Source organism: Peromyscus eremicus, chromosome 5 (assembly GCF_949786415.1).
Source record: "Peromyscus eremicus chromosome 5, PerEre_H2_v1, whole genome shotgun sequence".
NCBI classification, from domain to species: Eukaryota; Metazoa; Chordata; class Mammalia; order Rodentia; family Cricetidae; genus Peromyscus; species Peromyscus eremicus.
The window spans coordinates 50,427,829-50,455,666 of NC_081420.1; the positions used below are offsets into that span (position 1 = coordinate 50,427,829).

Consider the following 27,838-nt stretch of genomic DNA (forward strand, 5'->3'; position numbering starts at 1 on the left):
CTTCTTGTCGCTACAGACATAGGTAGACCTGAACTGTAAGTCCTCCTTCCTTGTGCCTAGGCTTCCTATGAAGGTATAAGTAGATGCACATTGCTTATTTACTAAGGTTCTGTCACACCCAGTTCCTGGGAATTATGTGAAATTTAGCCGTATCTCCCTTTGTGAGATTTTATTCTCTTGGGATTATCAGAGAGGAGGAGAGTGAGCATTGCCTAAACAAGCTCTTTAGAAATGTTAGCTTTAAAAACTGCCATCTACCCCCACTGTTCTGCTCATGGGGTCTCCGGAGTCCTTACAGTGTCACTTCTGCATCCTCATCTTAGTTTCCATTGACTCTTTTCATGTACCTGAGAGATTTGTAGACACACTTTATCACTGTTATAATTATGACTTGACTTCTCATTGGGCAGACTTACAGGAGTGATGATGGATGCTGTGGTCCACAGTTGCTTCTTCCCGAGGACCGATTTTAAGCCACTCATCTTGCCTTAGAAGCTTGTCAGTTTGCATAAATTTGACATTTCTTTGCACTTCTATGAATAAAAGACAAGGCACCTGAGAGCATAACTAACCACTAAGGAGTAAAACAGCAGTATGGAGGATAGAGAAAGGTATGGCCCAGATGACAGCTTGCTCCCATGGGTTAGAAGGTAGTAATGTATAACCCTGCAGACTTGGTTTGAGGGAAAGTTGCAGAGAGAGTTTGGAAGGCCTTGAAGCAGAGAGTCAAAATGTAGATTGTCTGGGTCATGTAAATCTGTAGATTTGAAGAGACATGGCTGAAAGGGTCAGGTTAGGAGTGTGTTTAATACCTGCACCGGGGTGTTTAACCAGTAGCTAGAGAGGAATAGCAGGGCTTTAAAATATAGAGTTAAGATAAAGCACACTCATTTCCCCCTTCCAAGCTAGGTTGAATGGTTCCCTATGTCTTAAGCATCTGCTTTTTGTGTATGCTACTCTGGAGTTAGTTGCTTTGCATTTTCCTGACTGTGTTGTAGTCCTCCTGCCTCTTGCTGTCACTGGGTTAGTGCTACCTTTTCTGAGGTGGCACTAACTATCAATGTGCCATATTCTTGCCAACCTTTCTCTCGTGGCTCATGGAGTCCACATGGCCAGCACCTTGCTCATTTGCTATCTCTGCATGGCTCCCTATGTTGCCTCCTGCTGCCTCACTCCCATTGTACTCTAAAAGCCCTGGGCTCTCTGTAGGCCTGGCTGCCTCACACTGCCTGGGATGACACTCCCAGGCTCTCCTTTCTGTTCTCCCTCCACAGCCCCACACTTCTCAGTCACTTCTCTAGTTTTCATATATGATCATATTCTTAGAATCCTCTTGATTCCAATTGTATATAAAATCCAAAGCCCTTCTCAGTTAGAGCTATCATGTCTTCTTTTATATGCAACTCTTCCCACTTGGTGTTTCACCAGAGACTGTCCTGGGGTATGTGAGAATATCACAGATCTGTATTTTGTATTTTTCCCCCATTCATGAACATGTGATGTTGTCATGTGCATCCTTTTAAGACCTGCTGCACGCAGTTTTGAAGATGTTGATTTTGATATAGTTAACTATAACTGTTCTCTCTATTTTCATAGTAATATGCTTAAATTCATTTTTATCGTTTGTTAAAGTTTCTTAGAAACTTTAAAAAATATTTGTGGACTGTGGGTATTTTAAGATTAGATTACTCATGCATGCCAGGCAGTGGTGGCACTTGCCTTTAATCTCACTCAGCACTTGGGTGGCAGAGGCAGGCGGATCTCTGTGAGTTCGAGGCCAGTCTGATCTACTGAGTAAGTTCTGGGACAGCCAGGACTGTTTCACAGAGAAACCTCGTCTTGAAAAAAAACAAAAACAAAAACAAACAAAAAGAATAGATTACATCATTCACGCTTACCAATGTGAGTGGCAAGTACAGCAGTTGGGACAGTAATAATAATGAGTGTTTGGACTGGGGCTGAAGCTCAGTGGCTGAGTTCTTGCCTAGTATGTTTGAAGCTGTGGGTTCTGTCTGTCTCTCTCCAGCACTGCACAGCCGTGTACATATGCATGCGCACTCACAGAATACTAAGAGCTGTTTAGTTGCACTAAACTGAGGAAGTAATTTCAAGAAGAGCTATAGTAATGGAGCGCATGGAGCCTTCATTTAGTGGTATTTAATTTTCACAACTCTGGGTTTCACAACTCCCCTTCTCTGTCCCCCCACTTACTACTGACGAATACAGTGAAGCCAAGGAGAGTGAAGGAAGTTGTGTAGCACTATACCAGCTGTTGGAGACAAAACAGAAGTCTGAGTGTGAGCGACTCACTTTCCATTGGTGGTGTGCACTTCTCCACTGGCTTGTAGATGGTCTTATTCTAGGTATGATTTCCTCCAGGAATTGTGTGTTCTCTGAACATGTTTTTGTCTTTTAGTTCTCATTTGTTCAACTTTTGACCAGCATGGCTTCAAACTCACAGATATCCACATGCTTCTGCTCCCCAAGTGCTAGAATTCCAAGTGGGCACCACTGTACCAGGGAGCCCGTTTAGTGTTTATTACTGCGACTGCATCCAATATTTCCCCTGACATTTTGTGCTTTTGAATTTTTATTTAATAATTTCTTGTATTCACCAAGAATGATAACTCAAGAGACTGAGGTAGAAAGATTGCCTTGAGTTTGAGGTCAGCCTGGGCCACAGAGAGAGACCCTGTCTCAAAACAAACAAACAAACAAACAAACAACAACAAAAAACCAAATAAATAAGAAAAAATAATTTGTTTTTCTGTTTTAAAACAGGTTTATTTTATTTTTTATTGTGAGTATATGCATGGGTTTGTGCACATGAGTCCAGATGTGTGCAGAGGCCATAAGAGGACATCAGATTCCTTGGAACTGGAGTTACAGACAGTTGTTAGCCACCTAGTGTGGCTGTTGGGATTTGAACTCAGGTCCTCTGGAAGACCATTAGATTCTTCTAACTGTTTAGTCATCTCTCCAGCCCAGAATTCCCCCCCCCCTTTTTTTTTAAGACATCTACAAGAATGTTCTCTACACTTAGTTTTACTATCGTAACAGCTGTACCTCTCTCTCAGTTCGGTGTTAGTCCACCTGTTTTCTATGGCCATTTAGGATCTAGCTAGTTTCATTTCACTCTATAGTGAATCTCCCTTCTTTAGGATCTAGACACAACTGTAAAAACAAACAAACAAACAAACAAACAAACAAACAAAACTCTTGTAAAAAACAAAACAAGATTGTAAAAGCCCAAGACCTGTGGCCACCCATCATGGGGTGGTTTATTTGCAGTCAGCCTTCTCCACTGCTGTGCCCCCTTTGTGGGTGACAGACTCTTCTCTTGGCTTGAGTTAATCTCATACCCAGAGCTGATGACTGACACAACACACTCAGCAGTCTTCAGTGACATTTGCTAAACACTGAGGTGTATAGACTCTTTTTACTCAGTGATTTGTCTTTAGCAACTGAAAACCTTAGATCTTTGATGAACTGTACAAATCCTCCTACTAGCCCTGCTGTTATCTGTTTTGTTTTATAGAGAAAGTCATTTCCTTACTTCTGAAAACTAGCACCCCTTTGCACCCAGTATCTTAGTAGAAACTAGGGAATTTCCATGGCTAGGCAACATTCCCTGTCCTCCTCACTAACACAAGACAACCGGTGCCTTGCTTTCCACGTTGGTGATTGCCTAGCTTGCTCTAGGTTGAACATCCTAGAGCATCCTTAGTCTGAAAAGGCAAATTGAAAATGATCTTTGGTCTCAAGCCTCAAAGTGGTACTCAACAAGTTTGCATTTCAGACTTGAAACAGCAAGGGATGCTCAGCTGTAAATTTTAGGCAGAGATTCCCCAGGCCTAAATCATTTGTAGCTACCAGCATTTCTGATAATGTTTAAATTGTATGTTCTTTTTCATGGTTAACTATTTTTGGTCAGTGTGGTTTGAGATCAGTTTGCTGAAGATATTGGTAGTTCATTCCAGGAAGATATCCACATTTAGCATATGATAGTAGAGCTAGCAGTATTTCCTAATGGGAAAAAGAAAAATTTTGAGATGTCACTTACACAGTGCAACAGTTCTGCACCCCACTGACTCTTTACCTGAAGCCCAGAAATGCAAACAACCTGGCCTAGGGCTGCTTACCTTTCAGCCGGGTTCAAGATTTCTTTTTAGAGAATTCCTTCATGATTTACTTTGGGGATGGGAGCGGGGAGGGCCATAGGATAAAGGAAATGCAAGTAAAAGTTATGATACATAAAAAGGGAATTGTGACCATAGTCTTGATAAATGTCAAAGTTAAAGCAGTACTAGTAAAAAATAAAACTAACACTCAACATAGAAAAGAGAACTAGGCTAGAGCAACTAGAACACCAACCAAATCTAGGAGTAATAGCAGAGCTATACAGAGGGCAGTCATATATTCATATAGCAGGTTGTTATACTGAGCAGTATCATTAGTCCATCCAGATTAGCAGATAATACTGAAGAAAGGATTCCAATTACAGAGACTATGTGTACTGTGACTCCATTATGGAAGCATTCAAAACCAGGAACATTGAACATGCTTGTAAGGAACGTGTCCCAGTGCTAAAATGCATGTCTAGCATGTACCAGACTCTGGCTTGAATTCCTCGTGTGTGTGTGTGTGTGTGTGTGTGTGTGTGTGTGTGTGTGTGTGCAGTTAAACAGTTAAACAGTTAAAACAGAACTTTAAAAAGAAGTAAATAGGAAGGAAGAGTCTGTTTGGGAGCTAAGTGATGAAGAAGGGTAGGCAGAGTGGGCAGGTTCATGTCTCTGCCCCTCTTGTCCCTTGCTGTCTTGTCTTTCTGTCCCCAGTAGGCTTGCTAGGGACAATGTTGACCCACTGCACTCTGCTCTAAGGATCCAGATCATTTAATATTACTTATCATTTATAGTTAGTTCTCTCTTTTCTACTGAAGACCTTTCTGTGCCAAATTAGCAAACTGAAGACAGTATCTCAGTTGTATGGGAATTATGTCCTTTTAATGCTTTGCTTCTGAACATTCCTACCTCTTGTGGAAAGTACAGTCTACTAAGATTTGGGAATAGAATTGTGGTAAATGAGATCAAGAGGATTTACAGATAATTTAAACAGAAGGCCTAATTATTTTGCTTCTTTCTTTCACCAATAGGTTAGATAAGATATATGAATTTTCTGTGACTATTTTTTATAAATGAGATTAAAATTAAAATTATCAAACTATATGTGATTTTAAAAGATTATATTCTAATTTAAAATGAAAAAATATACTTATTTTGTATATGTGCGTGCAAGCCTTGTGCATCCACATGCCATGTGAAGGTCAGAGGACAACTTGTGGGAGTTGATTCCAAGCCTCTTTGAGCAACCCAGTAGCAACCTGTACCAGCTGGGCATGGGAGGCCCTGAGCTAAGTGTTGGTCCAGATTCCCCAGCATACACTTGGAATAAAGTGTTACGTGGTTACCAGAATGGTGACTGTTCTCAGGTTTTAGAACCTATAACCAGTGTGGAGCTGTTCACAAGAAGTGAGAGGGCATGCAGCCATGAATTAGAGTTTTGATGGGCAGGAAGCCTTGCTACACTTCCTGGCAGCCATTTTCTCCTGGGTGAAGCCATTGTTTTCATCTCTGGGCTCAGTTCTCAGTATTCATTTAGATGCGGTACAGTTTCTGAGACTGACTCGTCATTGGGTTCATAGGTAAATGATAAGTCAGAAATGGTTTATACAAGTTCTAACTCTCCTAAAAGTGATAAGTAGTTTCTGTTACACTTAACTGTATATGTTTGTTTTTCTTGTGGGGATAGAGGGTCTTCAACATGCAGAATTGGTTCAGGGGAGATGAAACTTAAGAATTTTACAGCTTGTTTGAATGTATCACAACAGCTGCAAAGTAGTATCCTGGGGCCCCAGACAGTGGGAGGAAGATTGCAGGAGTGGAAGTGAATAGGAAAGATGAAGAAATGTACTGAAAATGTTCAAAGAAATTAAATATGTCCTTTAAGTAATTGGACATTTCTACACTGATGATTTGTTATGCTGAGTCAAATTGCAGTAGAGGACTAGAAGGTGTCTGTGACTGTCCCTCAAATGAACTCTGAAGGCCCAATGCTTTACAAGATAGTTCCATTGTGGCAGCAGCTCCTTGTGCATCACCTGGCTTCTCAGCTTGTCAAGGCAAGTTTACTGAGCATGCTCAAGCTAACAGTACTTGGGCTAAGACATCACTTCTCTGTATAGGAACTATTTTGTTCTGGCCCAGTTCTTGCCATTTCCTTTACTTTTTGAGAGAAGTGGTAATCAGTCCTTGAGTTAGTGTTTTACAGAACGGGAGGAAAGGGGTGAGCATAGAGAGCTGGTAACCAAAGATGCTTCAATTACTGAGGAAAAAGTAAAACGCTTAGGTGTTTTAGCCCATGCCCCAAAGCAGTCTGAGGACAAAGCAGCTCAGAAAACCTATTTTTATGGTGAAAGTCCATGGATAAGAGTGTATCAAGAAATAATAAGATGCAAAAATGTTCTTCTTACCAGTCTGGGACCAGAAAAGGGAAATCCTCAGGAAAATGTCCTCTATCTGGCATCATACAGCCACTGTGCAGTAGCCATCTTCCAGCATCTTGTGGCATGGTGGCTAGTTTAAGAATTTCCTGAAAAAAACAAAAATGTCGCCAGGCAGTGGTGGCACATGCCTTTAATTCCAGCACTTGGGTGGTAGAGGCAGGTGAATTTCTGTGATTTTGAGGCCAGCTTGGTCTACAGAATGAGTTCCAGGACAGCCAGGGTATGTAGAAATCCTGTCTCGAAACCCAAAAACAAAACCCCCACAAAAATAAGGCTTTATTGCCACCTCAGATATATAGTTTACAGAAGTCCAGGCAGATGAATGTAGTGAAGGCAAATCTGAGCAGAATGGCTGTTGCTCAGTTTAGACCTAAACACTAGCCAAAGTTTACATGGCATGTAAAGTCAAACCTGCTTCTCTAAGGGCAGTCTTTCTGATTGCCAGCATGATGGCACAGTGGAGAATTCCATGTGATCCCATGAGATGGCTCTGTTTAGAACACAGGTGCACTAACTGCAAATAATAGTGCATGCATTACCTTTAGACCACATATGTATAAAAGAAAAGTTTCCTGTTCAAGTTGAGTTCCATCCCCAAGGACTCTCACTGTATGTGCAAGTATTTCACAGTCTGAAAAAAGTACAATCCGAACTATTTCTTGTCCTAAGCATTTTGTAAAGGGAGGTCAGCATGTATGTGCGGGGGTTCTTAGGACTGTGTAGGACACACTAGGTCTTTAGGATGTACGTTGCTTCCCAGCTTATATGCTACATTTTAACTGAGGTTATTGTGCCCCTCCCAACCCCATGTTAAAATGGCTACTTTTGTGTAAATCTGTCCATTGGTAGTGTCACTTGTGGCTTTGTTCCATGCTTAGAAGGTATTCTCACAGCAGTATAAGAAAGTCTCTAGTGTTTCTCTTTGAATGCTTGGTGGTTTTGTTTTGACTGTTAAACTTGATCTGTTAGGATTTGCTTATGGGCACAGATGAACACAGGGCTTCTTCCTCCAACCCCATCCCAGCAGTCAGGTATCCTCAGGCCATGCAGTGATAGCTGACCTTTCTACCAGTGATCTGAGTGCTCCTTTGCATAGCCTGCATTCCTGACATGCTATCTTTAGTATCCATGGCTGTCAAAATTGTCCTGATTCATACTTTTCTGTTTCTCTCAGTTCTTGTTTTGCTCATCTTCCTGAGTGGTATTTCAGGTGCTTATCCACCAGCTACTACTCTTTAACTCTCACTGTTTGGGACTCAGGTTTAGATTACTGCTAGAGTGTGGGCTGGGCGTGCACAAGGTACTTAGTCAGCCCTTAATACCTGACCCATCGACTAACTAATGAAAACAAACACCTGATTGTGGTATATCAATTCTTCTATTTTTAATATCTTCATTTGTTTCCCAGAAGAATTTGTGAACGTACTTCGTTTGTCAGCTGAATATCTAGGTTCTAAAGATGTGGTTTGTGAATGAAGATTCTGTTGACCCTTGTTGGATTTTGGGGCCCTTTCAGCTGTCTTGTTCTCTCCTTTCAGTGTCTTGGAGAGCAGCAGCAGCAGCAGGAGATGTCTTGCATAGCCGGTCCCATTACAGAAGTACCTGCTCATTCCTATGTCCTGACGGGGCTGGGTGTTGAATTTCATTAAGTCCCTTTCAACCTGGATTACATTTTTTAGGTTGTGTGTCTGGGTGTAGGGATGCACACAAGAGCACAGGTGCCCATGGAGGCCAGAAAAGCCTCTGATCCCTGGAGCCATAGTTGCAGGTAGTTGTGAGCCACCATATGGGTTCCCCAAGAGAGCAGCGTGAGCTCTAAACCACTGTGCCATCTCTCTGGCCCCCTGAGTTACATTTTTAATGATTTGTTTTACTTTTATTCTCTTAATAAATAAATTTTGTATTTATAGTTCTCAATATTAACTTTTCAGTGAACATTTGGCTGTGGTATTTGCTTTTGATATTTGAATTATATAAATGTGTTAACATGCACAAACAGATATAATATTAGACTGTATATTCAAATATCTTTTGTTAAAATTGTGCATGAGCTTTCCTTTGGTATACTAGTTTTTATTTTGCATGTTGTTTTGTAAGGTTTTTTTTTTTTTAATAATCATTATATACCAGTACCCTTGCCTACCTTTATTACTTATGGGCTAGAAGAGAATCTGGTCACTGAAAGTATGGCAAAGTCAACTTCTGACCATGTCCCCAGTGGTGTTTTTTCCAAGGAAGCTTTTTTTTGCTCACTTTTTCTTTATATCTTTGGAAACTGGATATTTTAATTGATCAGATAACTACATTTGGTCATTTAACATTTTCTTAGAAGACTATAGTATCTATTATTTGTGAAGACCTGAGAAAAGTAGCCGCTTAGGACTCTGGGGATTTCCTTTTTGTGTGTGCCTGTGCCCTCTAGATAGGTCTGGTTTGCATGGTTCTTCACTGTGAATTCAATTAGCTAGTCATAAGTCTTTGTGTTTTTTCCCAAGAAAGAACTTCTAAGTTAATACTCTCAGGCTGTTCTTCTGACTCAGTGGCCTTAGCCTTGCCTGACTGGGATCTCTGTGATGTTCCTGTTTTACCATTGTCTGTTCCAGCTGCATGACTGACAAAGTGTGTCACCTTTGGAATCTACCTGGGCCATCTCTGTACTCAGTCCTGTGCACCCCTTGTTCGTATTTAGTTTAGGTCCCAGATCTGTTAAGTCTCTAGATCCATGTTCTGTTTTCTGTAGATATTTCCCAGGTGTGAACTCAGAGAAGGGAACTAATGTCTCCAGCTCCCTATTTTTGCCAGCACTTCATTTATTCCTCACAGGTTTTGTATTATACCTGTCTAGGTCTTGAGAGTTTCTAACGACTTTTTTCAGCGCAGTTGCTCCAGGTTCCAAATCCTGTACACTGAGACCCTGATCTTACTCATGTTTATGTTTTTACATCATTGTTGTTTTTTTAATTGTCTGGCAATATTATACTGTATGACTATTCTGTATTGAATTTTTAAAGTATTTTATCCTTTGACAATTTTGTGTATTGCATTTTGACCTATGCCCCGCCCTCCTTCTCCTCCCAGATCTCCTGCAGTGTGTTTTGCGTTCATTTTCCGTCTTTCTGCAGTGCTTGTTTTTCATCTTGTCACATTGGATGTGCTTTCCATTTTTATTGATTCTTTTGTTTTTGTGTTTCACTATATATGGTGTTTTGTGTGATAATTAAGAGACTTTTTTGTTCTAAGTTATTTATAAATTTAAATAATCTCTAAGGTTGCTTTTAAAAGCTGTTGACTGAGAATGTGGCAGAATTAGTATGCTCGCACTTCATCTTCCTCCCTGACACATTCTTATTTGTTAATTACAGCGTCTCCATTGTCAGAGTTAATGTTCTGTTCTGTTCTCTAATCATAATCTCCATATCTTTCTGTCTTAGTCCTTCAGTTAATTTTATGACAGAAAAAGGAAATCTGTAAGTTAGCTGCCTCCTAAACAGAAAGTCACCATCTTCCCCATGCTGAAAATGCAGGGCTTGGCAGAACATCTTTTGCTGGGCTCATCTGGGCTTTCCCAGAAAAAAAAAAGACAAAAATTCATCTTTTGAATCAAGAAGGTCCTTAAATGCTGGGTTTTGGTAGTTTTCTTTTCCATTTTCAAAATCATGATAAAATTTCTTTCTTTCTTTCTTTCTTTCTTTTTTTTTTTTTTGGTTTTTCGAGACAGAGTTTCTCTGTGTAGGTTTGGAGCCTGTCCTGGAACTTGCTTTGTAGACCAGGCTGGCCTTGAATTCACAGAGATCCGCCTACCTCTGCCTCCCGAGTGCTGGGATTAAAGGCGTGCGCCACCACTGCCTGGCTGATAAAATGTATTATGTCCTGTTTTATTTTCTCTTATTTTATTTTACTTATTTCTTAAGATTTGTTGTGTTACTTTCTTTTCTTACATAGGATATTCCTGGGAAGATGCTGAGGCCTTTCTGATTTGTCTCATAATTTGATTTTTTTTTGTTGTTGTTGTTTTGAGGCAAAGTCTCACTTTGTACCTTACGCTAGCTTCATACTTGCTGTGGAGGCTTTGTAGTCCAACCTGCCCTTGAGCTCAAACTCTTGATGCCTCCTGAGTGCTGGGATTACAGGACAGCATCCATATGTGCTCTGTTTTTATCTAGATTGGCAAAGGGCTCTTTGGAGACCACTAATTTATAGGGAAACAAAATGTTGATGTTTTCTGGTTTTTTTTCTTTTTTAAATGAATAAAAATAGAAGAAATATATAGCATTTTGTTTGTAATAAAACCAATAATAAAGATTAAACCAAATGAAGTACAGATGGACATAAGCAAATAGTGAAATGTTGGAGTAAGTGTAGCTGGTGAACATAGCATAGGAACTACTGTTATTTTTTGTGGTTCAGGGGAGGTTTATAATGTTTCACCTTTTTACCTTTTATTTTTAAAATACCATAAATATGTAAATCAGTTAGCACTAGTGTGTGCTGCGAGCCACAGAAATATGAAGTAGGAATTCCACTGACTGTGGCAAAGCTATTACCTGAAAGGGTCAAGGACTCTTCCAGAGGGAAGCCAAGACTCAAGAAGTACTGGTGACACTGGCTTTTGAATGTCTTAGCAGTTTCCTGCAGTGAATTTCTTGTGTGTTTTATAACTTTCCCATTTGATTCTTTCCCCAAGAACTTCTAACAATGTGCTTGATCATTTACTGGGCACAACTTCCCTTATATTATTGGGGTATTTTGGATAACATTCCCCAGCTGTGTTTATTATTCATTAGCAAACATCTGGCCAGGGCCATTCTCTGGACAAAAGTATTTCATCTGAGACACTTCTCCTACATCCAAGGACAAACTGCAGAAAGATAAGCATTAGCTCATCTTGCCTACAGATAAGAGAAAATAACCACTGACAATTAAATTCTTAACTCCTTACCTTCACCCCAGTTTATTAACACAAGACCCTAATTTAAGAGATTTACCACTTACTATTCTGAGATGGTGTTTTGGACATCTGCTAGTTACTGAAATAAGGTAATTATTTCCACTGATCCAAGGAGACTACAACAAGGCCAGGTAGATGATAGGTGCCAAGCTTCGTTTCTTGTGCAAATCAAGCTTTAATCCTCCCTCTTTTATCTCAGCCCAGGTGTTATTCCTAGTTCTAAAGATTCCCCTGTTAGCAGTTAACTCAGAGTGAAAGTGCTTTTACTAACCAAATACTACACATTGTGACACAGGTTCCTAGCAACTGAGTAAACTTCCCCTACCCTACTAGAAAGTGGTGCAGCCAGAGAATTGGTGATTGTATGTGTATATAAACTGGAAGCTTCAGAGACTAGGGGGAGAACAAAGATGGGGAGAACAAAGATGCAAAGAACTAAGAACAATGAGAGAACAGCAGCAGAAGGGACAGAGAGGAGCTAAGTATGAGAACAGAAAAGAAGCTATGTAGGTAGATTTGACCTAGAAGAATAAAGTGAATGGACTAAAGAGCTCGATGTGCTTAGATTCTTTTGACATCCCTCAGATTAATTCTCAGCCGCTGATAGCATCTATTCTGGACTCTGGGAGAAATCTCCACTGACAGGTACCAGTGGGGACTTCCATAAGTGTGTACATTGTGTTTCTGGTGATGGCGTGTGTCCATGTTCTTTGTCTAACAACCATTCATATAATCTCACACACTCACTAGCACCATTTCCTGAGTTTTGAGTATAAGTTCTTTTGAAAAGTATTAAAAGTATTCTAAAGTCTTTGATGGAGGATTATGAGAACCTGTCTTTAGAGTCTGCAGAGTAAAGGCAGTAATGCAAAAATTAAATTGCTTGTTTGACCCAAGTCTGCCCAGTGATTTGTATTGTTAATTGGGACTGTTTTGAGCCACTGTTGGTCCAAACATACAGTACCATATGCTCCTTAGCAAGCCTATCTGAAAGGACCAGTGGATTGTTAAATTACCCCATCTTGGGTGAAGCTGATTTGATCTTTTCCTCTAGTTCCTTTACTTTATAATTGTGTTTGTAGTTTTAAAAAAATGTACTTATACCTTTAAAAAATGTTTATGTCTTTGAAAATGTTTAAATTGTGATGTAATTCAGAACATTGCAAATGGCTAAAAACAAAATGTTAAAATATTGCAACCTAAAACAACTCATGTCACAAGTACTTTATTAGGGTGATGTGCTTTTGATTTAACTTGGGACACTTAGAAGGAAACTTTGTGTTTGTAATAATCTTTGAAGAGCTTGGAAATAAAATCTTTGCCTAATTCATCATTTTCCATGAAAAAAAAATAGCATAATGGAGTTGAGGGATACTTTTCCTCTTTCCTTCCTTCCTTCCTTCCTTCCTTCCTTCCTTCCTTCCTTCCTTCCCTCCTTCCTCCCTCCCTCCCTCCCTCCCTCCCTCCCTTCCTCTCTTCTCTTCCTCCCTGTCTCCCTCCCTCCCTCCCTCCCTCCCTCCCTCCCTTCCTCTCTTCTCTTCCTCCCTGTCTCCCTCCCTTCCTCCCTTCCCTGCCTTCCCCTCCTTCCCCCATTCTTCTCTACTTCCCTTCCTTTGTTCCTTCCATAAATATATGTCATAATAAAGTAGGAACAAATGGTCCTTCCTTTTCTTGTTTTTACTCCTTTTTAGTTGGCATCTCTGGAAATTTCTAACTTTGTGTTTCCTCTGTGTTCAGGTATATGTCCCGAGTCCACGGTATGCATCCCAAAGAGACCACCCGTCAGCTGAGCTTAGCTGTGAAAGATGGTCTTATTGTCGAAACTCTAACAGTGGGCTGCAAAGGCTCAAAAGCTGGTATTGAGCAAGAAGGATATTGGTTACCAGGTGATGAGATTGTAAGTATATTTAATTTGATAAATTCAGAAATTTGGACTTTTGGGTTTTTTGAATATTAATATAACCTATAGAAATCCATTGTCAGAAATTTAACAATTCTTAACATTTTTATTAACACTAAAGCTCTGTATTGATAGCTTCCTTGTGATTCCTTAGGAGAAAACTAACTTTTACAAAAATCCTGCTATTCTGTCTGTTGTCTTACATCTAAAAAATAAAACTAAATGTGCATATAAATCATGGTACTTTTGGTGCTTTCTTCAACTAATATTAGTTTAAAAAATGTTTCAGTGCAGGACAGTGTTTATACTGCCTAGATAGATGGAAAGGGACACATTGCTTATTTAGGAATGCTCACTTGGATGGCATCAAATCCCAATTCAGGCTTACGGCAGAGTTTTCATGCACAATACAAAGGTCCCAGATGTTAGCTGACTGGCCCTGGTCCACACTGACCAGTGACTACTGGCAGGCTTCCGGCCCTAAGCATAAGTCAATCAGGATGGATATAAAGTTACTTCTTTTGTACCTTCATTTAGCTCCAGCTGTGATGTCTCTTATAGGGGTGTGCTTTGCATGATTGTGTCCTTTCAGGACATGGCTTTATGCTTGAGAAGCACATAGAGAAATCCTTTCTTCTTGCATAAAGATTGATTTCATGTGTGGTATTTCTGTCTCCCCATTATATTTTTTGATATTTTAACCAACTAATTGGAAATGTCTTAGTTATTATAATAAACATCATTTCAGATAATAGCTTTTAAATGTATGTTTTGGGGGACTTAATAATTCTCTAAAATCTAAAATTTTGAAAATTTCATAAAATCTTAAAAACTGGTTCATTGTGGGAAAATTTCCTGAAAGTTTTTGCTTCATTTCATTTTTCTGGTGATATGACAGACAAACCCATGGGTTCAGTGAGGCTGAAGGACCACCACCAAGTGTCTCTGATAATTCTAAATGTAGGAAGCTATCCAGGCCTGACAGTTTTATCCATTTTATTTATATGTCAAAGCCTCAGAAAACCTGGGGGTATTGTTATTACTTGTATCAGTGTGATTAGTTTGTTCACCGGAACTGTTCCTGAGAAGTGTAACTGTTGCCACCAGAGCAGTTTCCTTTCCAGTCCCTGCTGCATCTGGAAGCTTCGTCCGTCGGTGCAATAGCCAAGATGGCTTTAGCCAAGATAGAGCAAAGGTAGAAAGTGAGAGTCCAGTGACTCGGCACAGTCCAGATAAGATGGTATATCCTGTCCCAAGCACGTGGACACTTAGAAATTCAGTAGACCCAGAGAAGGTGTGCAATGGGAGTGTAACTGATGACTGAGCTGACACACAGGGCTTGGAGTTGTGGGTCATGTGCACATTCCTTTGGGTTTGTTTGCTCCTTTAAAATTGGTGGGTTTTTTTTTATATACTTTGTTCTTCCTTAGACTAAAATTTCTTTAATTCCTCAAGCAGCTAACTAGCTTATTAAATGTTTCCTACAGTGTTAGACTTTATATTTCTTTTTATTTGTACATGGTTTTTTGCACGTATTTATAGTCGTCTTTCCATCTCTTTTTTACTAAATGAAATCTTAAAGTATATTAAACAGCAACTATACAGGTTTAATGCTAATTAGTCCTTATTCACAGCAGTTTTATACTCAATATGCACATGTAATATAACTGAGTATGTCAAACTTCTGCTTACGTTATAAAATATATAACCATAAAGACTCAAGGATAAAGTAGTATGTGGAATGAGATAATGTCCATCTTAAGCATTCCTTGCTTACATGTCTAGAATTGTTTAAACATCATTGATTCAGTCCTCAGCTGTAATGTGGGCATATTAATATTTATTTCATTTAATCAAAGATTAAGAGACATCATGACTAAGACAAGGCTTTCTTATAAAGGAAAGTATTTAGTTGGAGGCTTGTTTATAGTTTCAGAGGGTTAGTCCATTATCTTCATGGCAGGGAGCATGGTGTCAGGCAGGCAAGCAAGGGGCTGAGAGCTTACATCCTGACTCACAGGCAGACAGGCAGACAAAGAAAGACACTGGGCCTGGTGGGGGCTTGTGAAACTTCAAAGCCCACCCCCAGTGACACACTTCAAACAAGGCAACACCTTCCTATCCTTCCTAAACAGTTCACCAACTGGGAACCAAGCGTGCAAATATATGAGCCTGTGGTGGCCATTCTCATTCAAACCACCACAAGGATTAAATGAAAATATGTTCATTCAGCAGTGAATATATACACAAATATATTCAAAGCAAGTGTTTTGACCAGTAAATAAGTATACTTAGTAATGACCTCTTGTGCAGAAAGGTAATAAAGTTAATAATAATATGGTGTATATTTCAAAACAGCTAAGAAATGGACTTTAAATGGATATGTTAATTAGCCTAATGTGGTCATTCCACTATATATGTATATATGTGTGTGTGTGTGTGTGTGTGTGTGTGTGTGTGTGTGTGTGTATGTATCAAGGCATCACACTTACCCTAGAAAGTTGTAGTTATTACTTAAAAATTAAAACTTTAAAATGATTAAAATAAGTGTCTGTAGACAGTAAAGTAAAAGCATCAGGTTTTTTTACTAGCTATAAGCAGTCTTTTTATACTATTTACTTTGTAACAGTATTCTCCAATATAAATACTGTGAAGAGCTTGCCCTGGAAAAGGTAGCTCCTGTTGAAGGTATAAAACAGTGAAGCTGCCTGATGAAATGAGTATCTTCCTACCTGGGCTGGTAACACCCCTGACTTGGCAGTAAGTGTCCTCATGCCCTGTGATACCCCACAAGCTCATGTGATTAACCGTGTCACCTATATCACAGTAGGAGATTCCGCACTGCCCAGCCTTTGTGTATTTTTTTTTTTTTAATTAACTCTGTCATCTGTGCAGGAGGCAGGTCTAAACTGTGAACTGACAAGTTAGTAAATGCCCTCCACACCACAAACGCTATGTACGTTATTTAAAAGTTCTCTCCTGAATAAAAAGTATACCTCAAGAATGTTTGATGGAAGGAAGGGCCACCTTTTCTAATTTATACAAAGTTCTGTGGGCCAGGGCATTTGGGGCTTTATAGTTTCACCACTTTGTGGTTTCAGTTGCTTTGGTGCCCTACAAACTTGAGTTTTAGAGTGCAGTGTGTATGTTGAACACATCGTTCAGGTTACGATAGGCTTTAGTGAGGGGGTTCTGTTATTTAAGAATAGGTGCTAATGCTCTTCTTCTTATTCCTCTGAAGAGAGAAGCTGTAGTATTGGAAGTGGGTAAACAGGATTAATTCTTGAGTCTTACAGGCTTTGTCTCCTGAATTACTTTCTGTAGCAGGAGTTGGTCGATGCTTGTCTTTACTCCCATCAATGTGTGGAGAAAGAGAAGCCAATTAGTATAGTTTTCCTTTCTCCAACACAGCTATGGTAAAAGGAGCTTAAAAGTCAGTTTGTTGGTATTACATTGTTAATACACTCCTACTACCTCTTTTTCTCTAATGGTCAATTTTAGAACTTGAAACAATCAAAAAACATGCATCTCTGCACCATGATTTTTATTAAGTACAGCAATCATGTCCTAAAAGCTCCCTGTCCTATATGAAACTATATCTGTCTTTGAGGAAGCCAGTATATTATAGTGCAAAGGCAGAGGCCCCGTGTTACTAAAATTCCTCCTTCTAGCATATTTTCAGCCGTTTTTCATTGGTGATCTCATACACAATTTGCAACTCCCTGTGTAAGCCCAATTCTGTTGGAGAAACTATGGTCAAAATGTTTAGTGTCTAAGTATCTTCATGTTGATTCCCATATGTGTATATGAGGTGGTGGAATAAAACAGCAATCATTCACAACAAGACTACTCCTATTTCTAAATGGCCTGCTTACACAGTAGTCGATAAATAAGTATACACATCAATCTGTTTTCTAAATGACATATCCACAGTACTTGAAAAACACATGGGAATTTTTGTGGTCATCTGAAAACTCCTAGACTGGTAATAACATTACATTAACTGATAGGGTCTGAGTAGTTCTTATAAACATGGTTTTCTTAGCTTTTGAAGTTCTGTTGGTGAGAAGACATGGAGTGCCTTTTTGCTGTCTGAACATTTAATACTTTGTCATGTCGACACCTTTTCTCTTTTCAGTTTTTAAAGCTAGCAGAGTGCACTTTTTTTTTTTTTTTTGGCATTCTATGCAAGACTGGCCCAGTATTGCAAAATAATTAATGAATGCATACATATACATGCACACACACACATGCTTGAATGTATATATGCCATACATGCATGCATACATGCTCATGTTCATAGAATGCTTTATCATCTGCTTACTCTAAAGTACACATGATGGGAGGCCATATTTCCAATATTACATCCCCTTTATTCTTAAATTTTGAGAACTATATTTCTTGGGCAGAGTTTTACCACTTGCTAGAGGACCGAAGTTTAAGATTTACGAGTTGTCTTTGTAATCAATAAGTTAATGTCTTACAAATTAGCCTTTGGTTTATAAAGTGCTCAGCAAGGGTAGGAAGGTGTTTCCATAATACTTATTTTAACATAGGAAGCAGGCAACCTTGAGTTTTGGATCATTTGCAGATAAAATATATACAAATGTATCTTGAAACCAGGTGATTATTATGAACTGTTGGTGAGTTCCAACTTTATTGACAGTTCCCAGGACAAGGCCACACTTTTATTTGTAAGTGATTTTGATCTGATAGTAAAGAATTGGTTGCTAGTGTTGACTATGGCTTAAAAATCTTTTATAAAAATGATGTTGCTTGTAAAACTCCTTTCTCTGTCTATGGACCTGCTGGATTTGGACTCAGGACCTCATTTCTTTCATAGTTCATGGCAGTATAGGGATCAGGCATCTGCTGAGAGCCACAGATTGCAGTTTTATGTAGAATCCTCTGCTCTCTTGTTTTCCTGCAGTGAGTCCAGACTAAGTGCTGCACTTTCAAGTGAATCATTCCTAACATCAGGACTTCAAGCTGCTCTCGGGCCTGAGAGCATCATTCTAAATGAAAAGGGGCAGTCTACATTTTTCTCTCTGTATTTTTCACTTCTCAATTGTCTTAGGTTTTTGATATTTTTTTAAAAGCATAATTAATGGAAATACGTATTTTGTGGTTTCCTAAAGAAATGAGCATATTATCTTAGCAATGAATGGGCTGAAATCCCACCCCCAGTGGGGCAAGATGGACGCTTTGAGGGAGTGCCATCATCTGTTATTTCCAACTCAAATGCCAGCTTGTAAGAAGGGTTGATTTATATTTATCTTGAAATTTAGCTAAGTTCATGCCTCTTAGGTAAAACATTGGATTAGAATTGATGGCCTTGTTCCTCACAGACCTTACAGCCTGAAGCCACAGCAAGAGGGGCTTCCCTGGCTTCATTCTTGAGGAAACAAGTTGAGAGGCTGCTGAATTCAACCTAACTAGACATTCCAGTACATTGCATATATAAAGTATGTAAATTTAAGAATTAATTTTAAAAACAATTTAGATTTTTGCCCTTTTTTGTTATAGTTATATTTGTCATTAGACTTTTGTTTCATTTTTCTTTTTTGGGGGAGCAGGGGTTTGACACAGAGTTTCTCTGTGTAGTCTTGGCTGTCCCGGAACTATGGAAGTAGCTCTATAGACCAGGCTGGCCTCGAACTCACAGAGATCCACCTGTCTGTGTTTCCTGAGTGCTGGATTAAAGGCGTGCGCCACCACTGCCTGTCTTGTTCGTTGTTTTAAATACCCTAAACACAAATTTCAGTGTACGTTGATGCTGTTTGTGTTTAAAAATTGAAATGTTTTTATTATCTTTATGTCATTTATGTATGTATATTATATATATTTTTTTTCTTTGAATATTCATTCCCAACCTTGGTTACAAAAAGAAGTAAACAGTCCTTTATTTATTAACTAGTAAGTAAATGCTGGCGATTGTTAACTAGAAACCAGTTACACTAGAGTATTCTGTGATTTGAAGCCGTGATTTACTGAGAAGTGACTCCGTTAAGAGTCTGTTTGCTCAGTGGGTGAGCAAACATTTTGGGTGGGTCTATCCTTCTCCTCATGTGTTGGTGGATTGTGTGTGTGAGCTCCTGCTGTTTGGCCCTTTCTCCTTCTGAAGTCTGTTTCACTGAGCAATATTGTAACTTATTTTCTATACTTAAAATCACTAAAGATATGTAACCATCATATCCTCCCATGTAAATGATTAGCTGAATTTGTTAACAGAATTAAATTAAACCTAGAATGGTGGAGGACTCACTTCACATTGTATCTGCATTAAAGCACACTGTCATACGCATGCTTAGTAGTGTAATGTGGGTCTGCTCATGAAGACATAGGGAGTTCAAAAGATAAAATTGCCTTTGATTATTGAAGAGCCTTGATCAGAATTTTGAATATCTTTTTTCCAACAGTTCTTCAAACGCCTCCCTTGGTACATGGCCAAACATCTTTCTGAGCTTCCTTTTTATCCCTGAATTGGAGCTAATTATATTTTCTGTTCTGCCTTGCTCAGAGAAATGTTGTGAAAATCAGATATGATAATGAGTTCTGAAGTGCTTGGAGAGAAATATACTCATGTGATTAGAAGCATGTTATTCATTTGTGGCAGCTTCGTTCCTGTTTTGTGCAATACATAGATAATAACACTGGCTGACATCTCCTGAGTGATCCGGCTGTGCCAGACACTCTTCTGTGCACTGTGTACATATGAACTCATTTGATTCTTACCAAGCCACAGGAAACAGGTACTGTCATTCTGTTCATTTTACAGATAGAAAATGACATACAGAGAAGCTAAGCATTCTGCCCAAGACTATATGGCCATGAGTGTCAGGGCTAGGATTTGAACCAGCCTGGTTCCAGTGTGCTAACCGAATGTGTATCAGGCTGCTGCTGGTGTTTGCTCCTAGGATCTGAGGGCAGCCTGTATAGATTTCATGCTGTGGTGAGAGATTGAGTTTACCACTCTCACATCCATTATTCTGATTTTTAAACAGTTCAGTGTAATCCAGTTTCAGACCAATGAGACATGCATTCCTGGTAGTGTACAGGTATGGGTGGCACAGACTTTGCTAGTAAGATGTTTTCCTGACATGACTGTACATTTCATGGCACATGAGTTCCCCGAGAGATTTCTCATTGTCTATCCATAACCTTCTTCTACAGTCAGTGACAACTCTTAAGTTTGCATGCTACCATCTTCTCATTAATGATGAGCTCATGAATAGACTTTTGTTAATAGTGTCAGCCAAGTAGTATGAATTGTACTTCAAGTAATAAACCATGTGTGAAATCCCTTTAGCCCTGTATATTATCTGATATGAGCAAAATTGTGGTAGAGAGACCAAGATGACCTTGTTTTTATTTTGAAAGGCCTACAGTATGCAGCCTTTCTCCAGGACAGCAGCCCCAGACAAGGTGAACTAATTTTGCACTATGGTGTTTTATTTTAATTCTGCTTTTTTTTTTTTTTTTTTTTTTTTTTTTGTAATGGAGTTCTAGCTTGTTTAGGTTAGCTCAGTTAACTCTTGCTAGACTTGTTTGTGAAAATTGTAAAGTCTTTACACTGCTTCCAGTTTTGAACTTTGTGTTAGTGGGTTTGCTTTTTAAAGCATTCTTGTTCTGAAATAGCATTTTACACATGCTGCTAACTAGGCTGTATCTAGAGCAGCTGATGACTTCTGGTGACATCCAGTTCAAATGTAAACTTGGCTTATTGGCATAGTGACAGATGTGTGTCAGCCTCACTATTTAATTTCTGTTCACTAAAGACAAACTGGAGGCAGCTTGGTCATGGTCCACATGACTCATTTACACCTCAGAAAAATTTTCATAGTTTCTGAATTAGTGATGTTTGTGTGTTTGGTGTGTTATGAATAGCTCTTGCCATGATTAAAATAACAAGAAGCATTGTCTTCTTTAATCCATGTGATGACAGAGTTAGTGATATCCATATGAAAAACATACCCAATCCAGGTACAGAGGCACACGCCTGTAATTCTAGCACTTGAGAGGCATATCTCTATGGGTTCCAGGCTAAGATGTTTTACACAGTGAGTTCCAGGCCAGTCTGGTCTACACAGTGGGTTCCAGGCCTGCTAGTGAGAACTTATCTTATAAAAGAAAATACAAAAGTAGTTTTAAAAAAAGTTAATAATATCAAGCAAATTAATTTAAAAAGTTTCTGTACTTTGCTTCACTTAAGTTATGGTTGCATTCCTGCAAATATTTTTCAAAGTGTAGAGTTAAGCACACAACAAGGACAGATTCATCTCAGTATCCATTTCATAAGTAGGTAAAAAGCATGCAGTGGAAAGAGGAAGGCGTTGATGTGGACGAGCTGGAACTGTGTTCTTCCTGCCCTTTTAACCATCCCAGTAACTACTGTTTGACCCATCATGTGAAGATGAATTAAAATAAGAAATTAAATCATGAAGGATGGCAGTTTCTATTATTAGTCAATATATATAAATCATTAATGTCCTTTAAAATATTTCCAAACAGCCATGAGAATAAAATATTTGTCTAACTGCTTAGAGCAAGTTCTTTAATTAAAAAATAGACTAGAATTCTGAAGCTTATTTATATTAAAAATTTTGAATATGAAAATGAAATAGCTGATATACAATGTGTGTATAAGCTGTCTATCTGAAATGTGACTCTCACTTTAATTTTAATTCAGCTAAGCACCACATACATGTCTTTGGTGTACCTCAGTCAAACTTGGTAGTGTAGATACTTTTTTCTGAGTTTTATGTAAAATTAGTACTTCATGATTGCAGTTCAAATGGATCGCTCCATCAGATGAGTGTACATTATTGTTCTGGTCAGTGAAGACCATCAATTTCTTAATGAAATGTTAACCCAGAAAGTTTAGATTTCTACAGAATTGACTACTCTGTCCTCACCATGGCTCTGGATGTGGGTTGGACATACACTGTGAACATTAGTGACTGACTATGCTCTTTGTGAGTGGATGTTGGCATTCAAATGTGGTTGAAGTAATCAATGCTTATTGAATACTAGCTTGAACCCCATTTGCTGGGATAATATTAGCATCTGAGAAAATGAGGAAGCCACTCAACCTTGGAAAGAGTGTGGATATACATAAAAATAATGGCTAGCTAAACCCAAATGTGGAATGTCAGGATCCCCACTGGAAGTAGCCTTGGTGTTGTTAAGTTTTCCCTTTGTTCATTTGACTTCCACATCTACAAAAGAAGGTCAAGAGTTAACCTTTACTCTGAAGTATACTTTAGAAAAAGCGAAGAGTAACATTTAGAAAGAATGAATTCTAAGCTAAAAGCAAGTCTGAGTCTTTCTGTCTCTACTCCGCCTGCCCTGGCTATTCAGAGACCTCACTAGTCAGACCTGTTGAAGAATGCTCGTCAAGCCTTTGTGTTCATTGATTGCTAGGACTAGCCACATCAAGAAGCGAGCCTGCTTCCTTCTGTTTCATATGGTAATCAATCTCTTTCAGATAGTGTGACTAAACCTTTAGTTTCATATTTTCAATTTATTTTTCTAAATTCAACAGACCCTGAATATTTGGCGACCTGTCGGGACTTGGGCATTTTGATTAGTTGTTATTTTCAGTTAAGCATCAAATATTGTGGATGAGAGACGAGCACAGTGAGCTCCACCACTCAGGACTATGCACCCCGTCCCCGCAGTATGGCAGCACTCAGTTTATAATCTGTAAAAAGCAGGACAAAACACAGGTTTGTCTGTTTGAAATATTAAGCTGCCAGTTGGTGTGGGGCACTCAGCTTATAAAAGACACCATTTCTTATATTGTAGTTTTAAATGAAAGATAATATTAGACCTGGGTTTGGCTTTGGGCATAATTCACTTTGGAGCTGTTTGCTATCAGATCACGTTAAGGTATTTCTGAGTATTGATACTACATAGGAGAGAATCCAAGTTTTAAAGAAGTCAATTTCTAGATATTTTCTCTCTTGTTTTAAAACATTAAATGTCTTAAATTGTTTATAATGCCTAACTTGTGATGGACTTTAGTTTCAATTTTGTTGTTAGTTATTGAAGATATTGACAAAATATCATACGAAATTATTTTGTATTTTTTGTAGGACTGGGAAACAGAAACTCATGACTGGTATTGTTTTGAATGCCATTTGCCTGGAGAGGTGTTGATATGTGACCTGTGTTTTCGTGTGTATCATTCCAAGTGTTTGTCTGATGAGTTCAGGCTTAGAGACAGCAGTAGTCACTGGCAGTGCCCAGTTTGCAGGGTGAGTACCTATGAGCTTTCATGTGCTGGTCAGAGGGTTGAAATTTATGAATATAGTGTCACCAAGATACCCCAGATAAATCCTGGAGGGTGGGGGTTATCTGCTGAAATTACTGTGACAAATGAACACAACACTCATAAATGCACATACAAAGCATACCCCATGTTTCAGGGTTTACATTTCAGAGAATTTTAGTCACATGAAAATATCTTCTCTTCCCATATTTTACACCTATTTCTAGATTATGTGACTGCTTTAAAAGGATAGCTTTTCAAAATATGAACTACTTGCCACATGGAGTTCTGTTCAATAATGATCTTGTAGTTTGTGGCAGAGTTGATGCTACTGAAAATACACATGGGCAAAAGGCAGAGTATGGGGAGTATTCGTGATGAGCTTCCTGTCTTAGAGCTGTGGAAGTTACTTTTCTGTCATCATGACTTAGTTTATTCTTTGCTTATACTTTATGTGGAGGGTGGAAGGATGGGACATTTGCACATTAAGAATTCCAATTACTTGTAAAATGCATTGTGCGGTTGGTAAAATACATATTTGCACAATAATTTTCCCTCATTTTTCTCACTGAAGAATATGCATGCTGTGAGATTGTAGTGCGTCTGCATATGAGCGATGTGTGCTGACTAAATACTGCATTTCACAGGGCACTGATGGTGATGGTACGAACTTGTTTGGTTGCACGTACTATTGTTTTATAATTTGTATTACTCAGCAACTTAGCTGGAATCATGACATTGTCCCAGTTACCCATGAGTTCAGATTCTGAGTATGTCTTAAATAATGCTTTAGTAATTTGAATGTTTAATTTCTCAAAATTTTATTTATGTTATTTTCTCCTCTTTAATATCAGTCAAAGACTTCATCTGGGCATGATCAGTGAATGTCCAGACCTATCCTCCATAGTAGCTGAGTCCTTGGTTACCTGAGCACACTTGGTGCAGTGTTTCCTTAGGAGCTGAGTGAGGTCTTGATTACCTGAGCCCATTTCACCCAGAGGTTCCTTGCTAATTGAGGCCTTGAATTACTTGAGCCCACCTCACCTGGTTGTCACTTTGTAAGCAAGGGCTTGAATTAAATGGGCTCTCTACCCAGTCCTCCCTTGGGAACTGAGGTCTTGATTACCTGAGCCCACTTAGCTTAAGAAGTATACAAAAGGCAATTAGGACAACATTGGAGACCTGTTTCAGGTGACTTATCGGGAAAGGTGAGACAGAATCAATAAATAAATCTGGCTGCATCAGTGTCAAAGCTGAGGCTGTAGATTTCTTCTATATCTTCAGCAGCATGTGATGTCCACGTGGAGTTAGTACAGGCATGCAGGTCACCATTCTGAGCAGGGGCTGGAGTCACTTGTGTTCTGTTTTCACAGATTTGGATCATGCCTCTTAAAAGCAAATACATCTCTCCTATATTCTAGGAAGTAAAAACTTGATCTCTTAAGAGGAAGAGCTGGGCCTGGTGGCACAGGCCTCTAATCCCAGCTACTCAGGACTGCTTGGGCTACAGAGTAAGTTCAGGGCCAAACTAGAAAAATCAGAGAGGCCCTGTCTGCAAAAACAAGCAAGCAAGTAAAAAACTAAAGATGACTTGTATATATAGCTCAGCAGTAGATTCCTGACCAGCTCTCCTAGCATGTGGGAGAGCCTGGATTCAATCCCTGAGAGAGGGAAAAGTGAAAGCACACCAGTGAACCCCAGGAACAAGGGAGCGGGACACCCACCCACACCTTCAGGTTGTTACAGTTGATGTTCAGTTCTTACTTCCTAGAAGGAGTTGAAGTAAAAGACTGAGAGTTTTGAGGCAGGGTGAACACAGTCAGGGTTTTGCGTTATTCATACAAGAGATAGAAAAGGAATCATACTTTAAAGAAAATAGTATGCATGAGGTTCTGTTTCTGTTTCTCATTCACAGTTGCTCTGCTGGGTTCTGATTAGGTTCTGTTGTTGTTCTTTGTTTTGTTTTTGTTTTTTTAATATTTCATTGTCAGTTGACTCAAATGCATGGCCACCTCATCCCATTTTTTTCTTTTGTTTTCCCTTATTCAGTTTGGATGTGTTTATGATACAAGGACATAATTGTACTTATGCAAATGATACTGTAAGTCACATAAAAAAACCTAAACTGTGTTTGTATAGTATAGTATATGAACTAGCCTCCAGTAAGACTCAGAAAGCCTGTGTTTGAGGCTGAATATGGGGAATTTTACCTTCATCTCTGAAGCCTCCAAAGAAACCATCATTTGTTAAGTTAGGTCTGTTCTGTTGATTTAATAGTTATGTTCAAGAAAAGGTAATTGCTAATGATTCTTTCTCTAGTATGAAAAGAAATAATAACCTGAAAGTTGTAATGGAATTTTAAATGTGTATCAGGTGAAATTTAGTTTTTAAAACAAAATAAATTTCAATAAAAGCCTTCTTTAATATTTAACAAATGAGTATCCCTATTGAAATATTCCTGGACTAAGAGAGCGTGGGTTACAGACTAAAACTGTGGTTCCGATTAGAATAAACTTCCTAGTCTCTTTCCCTCTGTGGAATATGTCGGACAGTTAAGTAGGATAGTTACGTATACAGACAAAGAATTTTGTAGAAAAGAACCTTATTTCCAGTCAGGCAAAAATAGCAGACAATTCAGTCATCCTTACAAAAATTGAAGTTTAAAGCAACATGCTCTAATAACCGGTAGAGAGCTAAAGACTTTTCTGCTATAGGTCCCAGGTGTTTGGAAACACTGCTCTCTCCCCGCTGTGAACTTCACTGTCACACCAGTCACCTTGTGTCTCAGGTCTGAAGGTTGAGAGGACAATGTGCACCTTTCCCAGCCAAAGTCATTTCCCAGTTTTCAGATTACTTTAGGAATCTCGCATTGCCAAGAACCCCTTTAGATGCCTGCTTTCCAAACAATGGATGTATCTTTGCAGACACAGCTAATTGTTTTTAAAGAGTAGCCCATGGATATCTAAGTAGATTTTACTTTGAGAAAAGTATCCTCATCGTTATATACTCATTCCTGTGAACTTACTAATTTAGAAAATATTTTCAAAAACTGTGTTGTAAAGAATTAAAGTAAAATAAGAAAAGCAAATTCATAGAATTCCTTTTCTGTAGGTGAATATTCTTCAGGCTTCTTGTGTTGTGCATATGTGTTTGTATGTGAGTGACATGCACTATTGATACAGTCAGCTTGTCTCCAGTCAGCTGTGTCCTAGACATCCTATTTGTACACCTTACAGTAGAGAAAAGCCACGGGTCCCTCACCTGACCAATTCTTCTAAATGTGTATTCATGTGCTGCCCGTCTTTTCTCCACTGACAGCTTGTCAAAGATGACGTTCACAGTGCTGTGTTTGAAATCATACCCAGTTTCAGCTTCTGAAGACTGTGCTCCCTATTTATTTCTTCATGAAGCTGATTTACATTTTATTTTCATGAAATGATCATGAATTTACTAAGCAAAACTTAAAAAAAAATCCTGTTTTGAAAACTCCTTTGAAGATTTTATTTACATAAAGGAAGTACCTTTAAAATATAACATAGTTCATGGTACTTTTCGAAAAGCATGTGTGTGTATTGTATTGTGTGTATATGCATGATTCTGTCTGGTCAGTTCTAGTAAGATGAGTTCACTGACTACAATTCTTCAATATGACAAGTATAGACATTTCTATTATTTATTAAGACGACCACGTGCCCTTCAAAGAGCGCCCGCCCACTCACATCACAGCGCACGGCAGCTGTTTTCATTGACCCTTTGGACTTCGTCACGTGTCTCATTTTTACTTCACTTCATGTTGGTATGTCGGTTCCAGATTGCAAAGTCATGTACCTCTTGGTGTCAGGGTTTGTGGTACGCGTGTGTGTCCGTGTCTGTGCGTGTACTGCATTCTTGTTAGCCTATAAGCTTTGGGGGAGGAAAAAAATCACAGAACTGTTGGAGTGATACCTGTGAACATTATTCTTGGACTAAGAGAATTGGGAATCATTAGCCTAAAATCAGGAATTATGCTTACAATCAGAATCAACTTTCCAGTCTACTTTTTCCTCTTAAAGTTTGAAAAAAATATAGGATAGTTAGAGATCCTAATAAGGAAATTTTGAGCATTGTTTTAACATACAGGCAAGGTCATCTATTATTAAAACTACACAACCACCT

At 38.8% G+C, this 27,838-nt stretch overlaps 1 protein-coding gene across 9 annotated transcripts in view; it reads left to right on the top strand.

Moving 5' to 3' along the window:
- The window catches only part of Zmynd11 (zinc finger MYND-type containing 11), a 90,962-nt gene that overhangs the window by 41,836 nt on the left and 21,288 nt on the right, over positions 1–27,838 (top strand). For 5 of the 9 annotated variants that reach the window (XM_059263416.1, XM_059263414.1, XM_059263421.1 and 2 more), the window contains exons 3-4: positions 13,248–13,407; positions 23,508–23,669. In XM_059263416.1, coding sequence (XP_059119399.1) covers positions 13,248–13,407; positions 23,508–23,669 — 322 coding nt within the window. Of the gene's footprint in view, positions 1–11,838; positions 12,156–13,247; positions 13,408–23,507; positions 23,670–27,838 lie in introns of those variants that run through there. The other 4 variants (XM_059263419.1, XM_059263423.1, XM_059263422.1 and 1 more) reach the window with 2 other exon arrangements.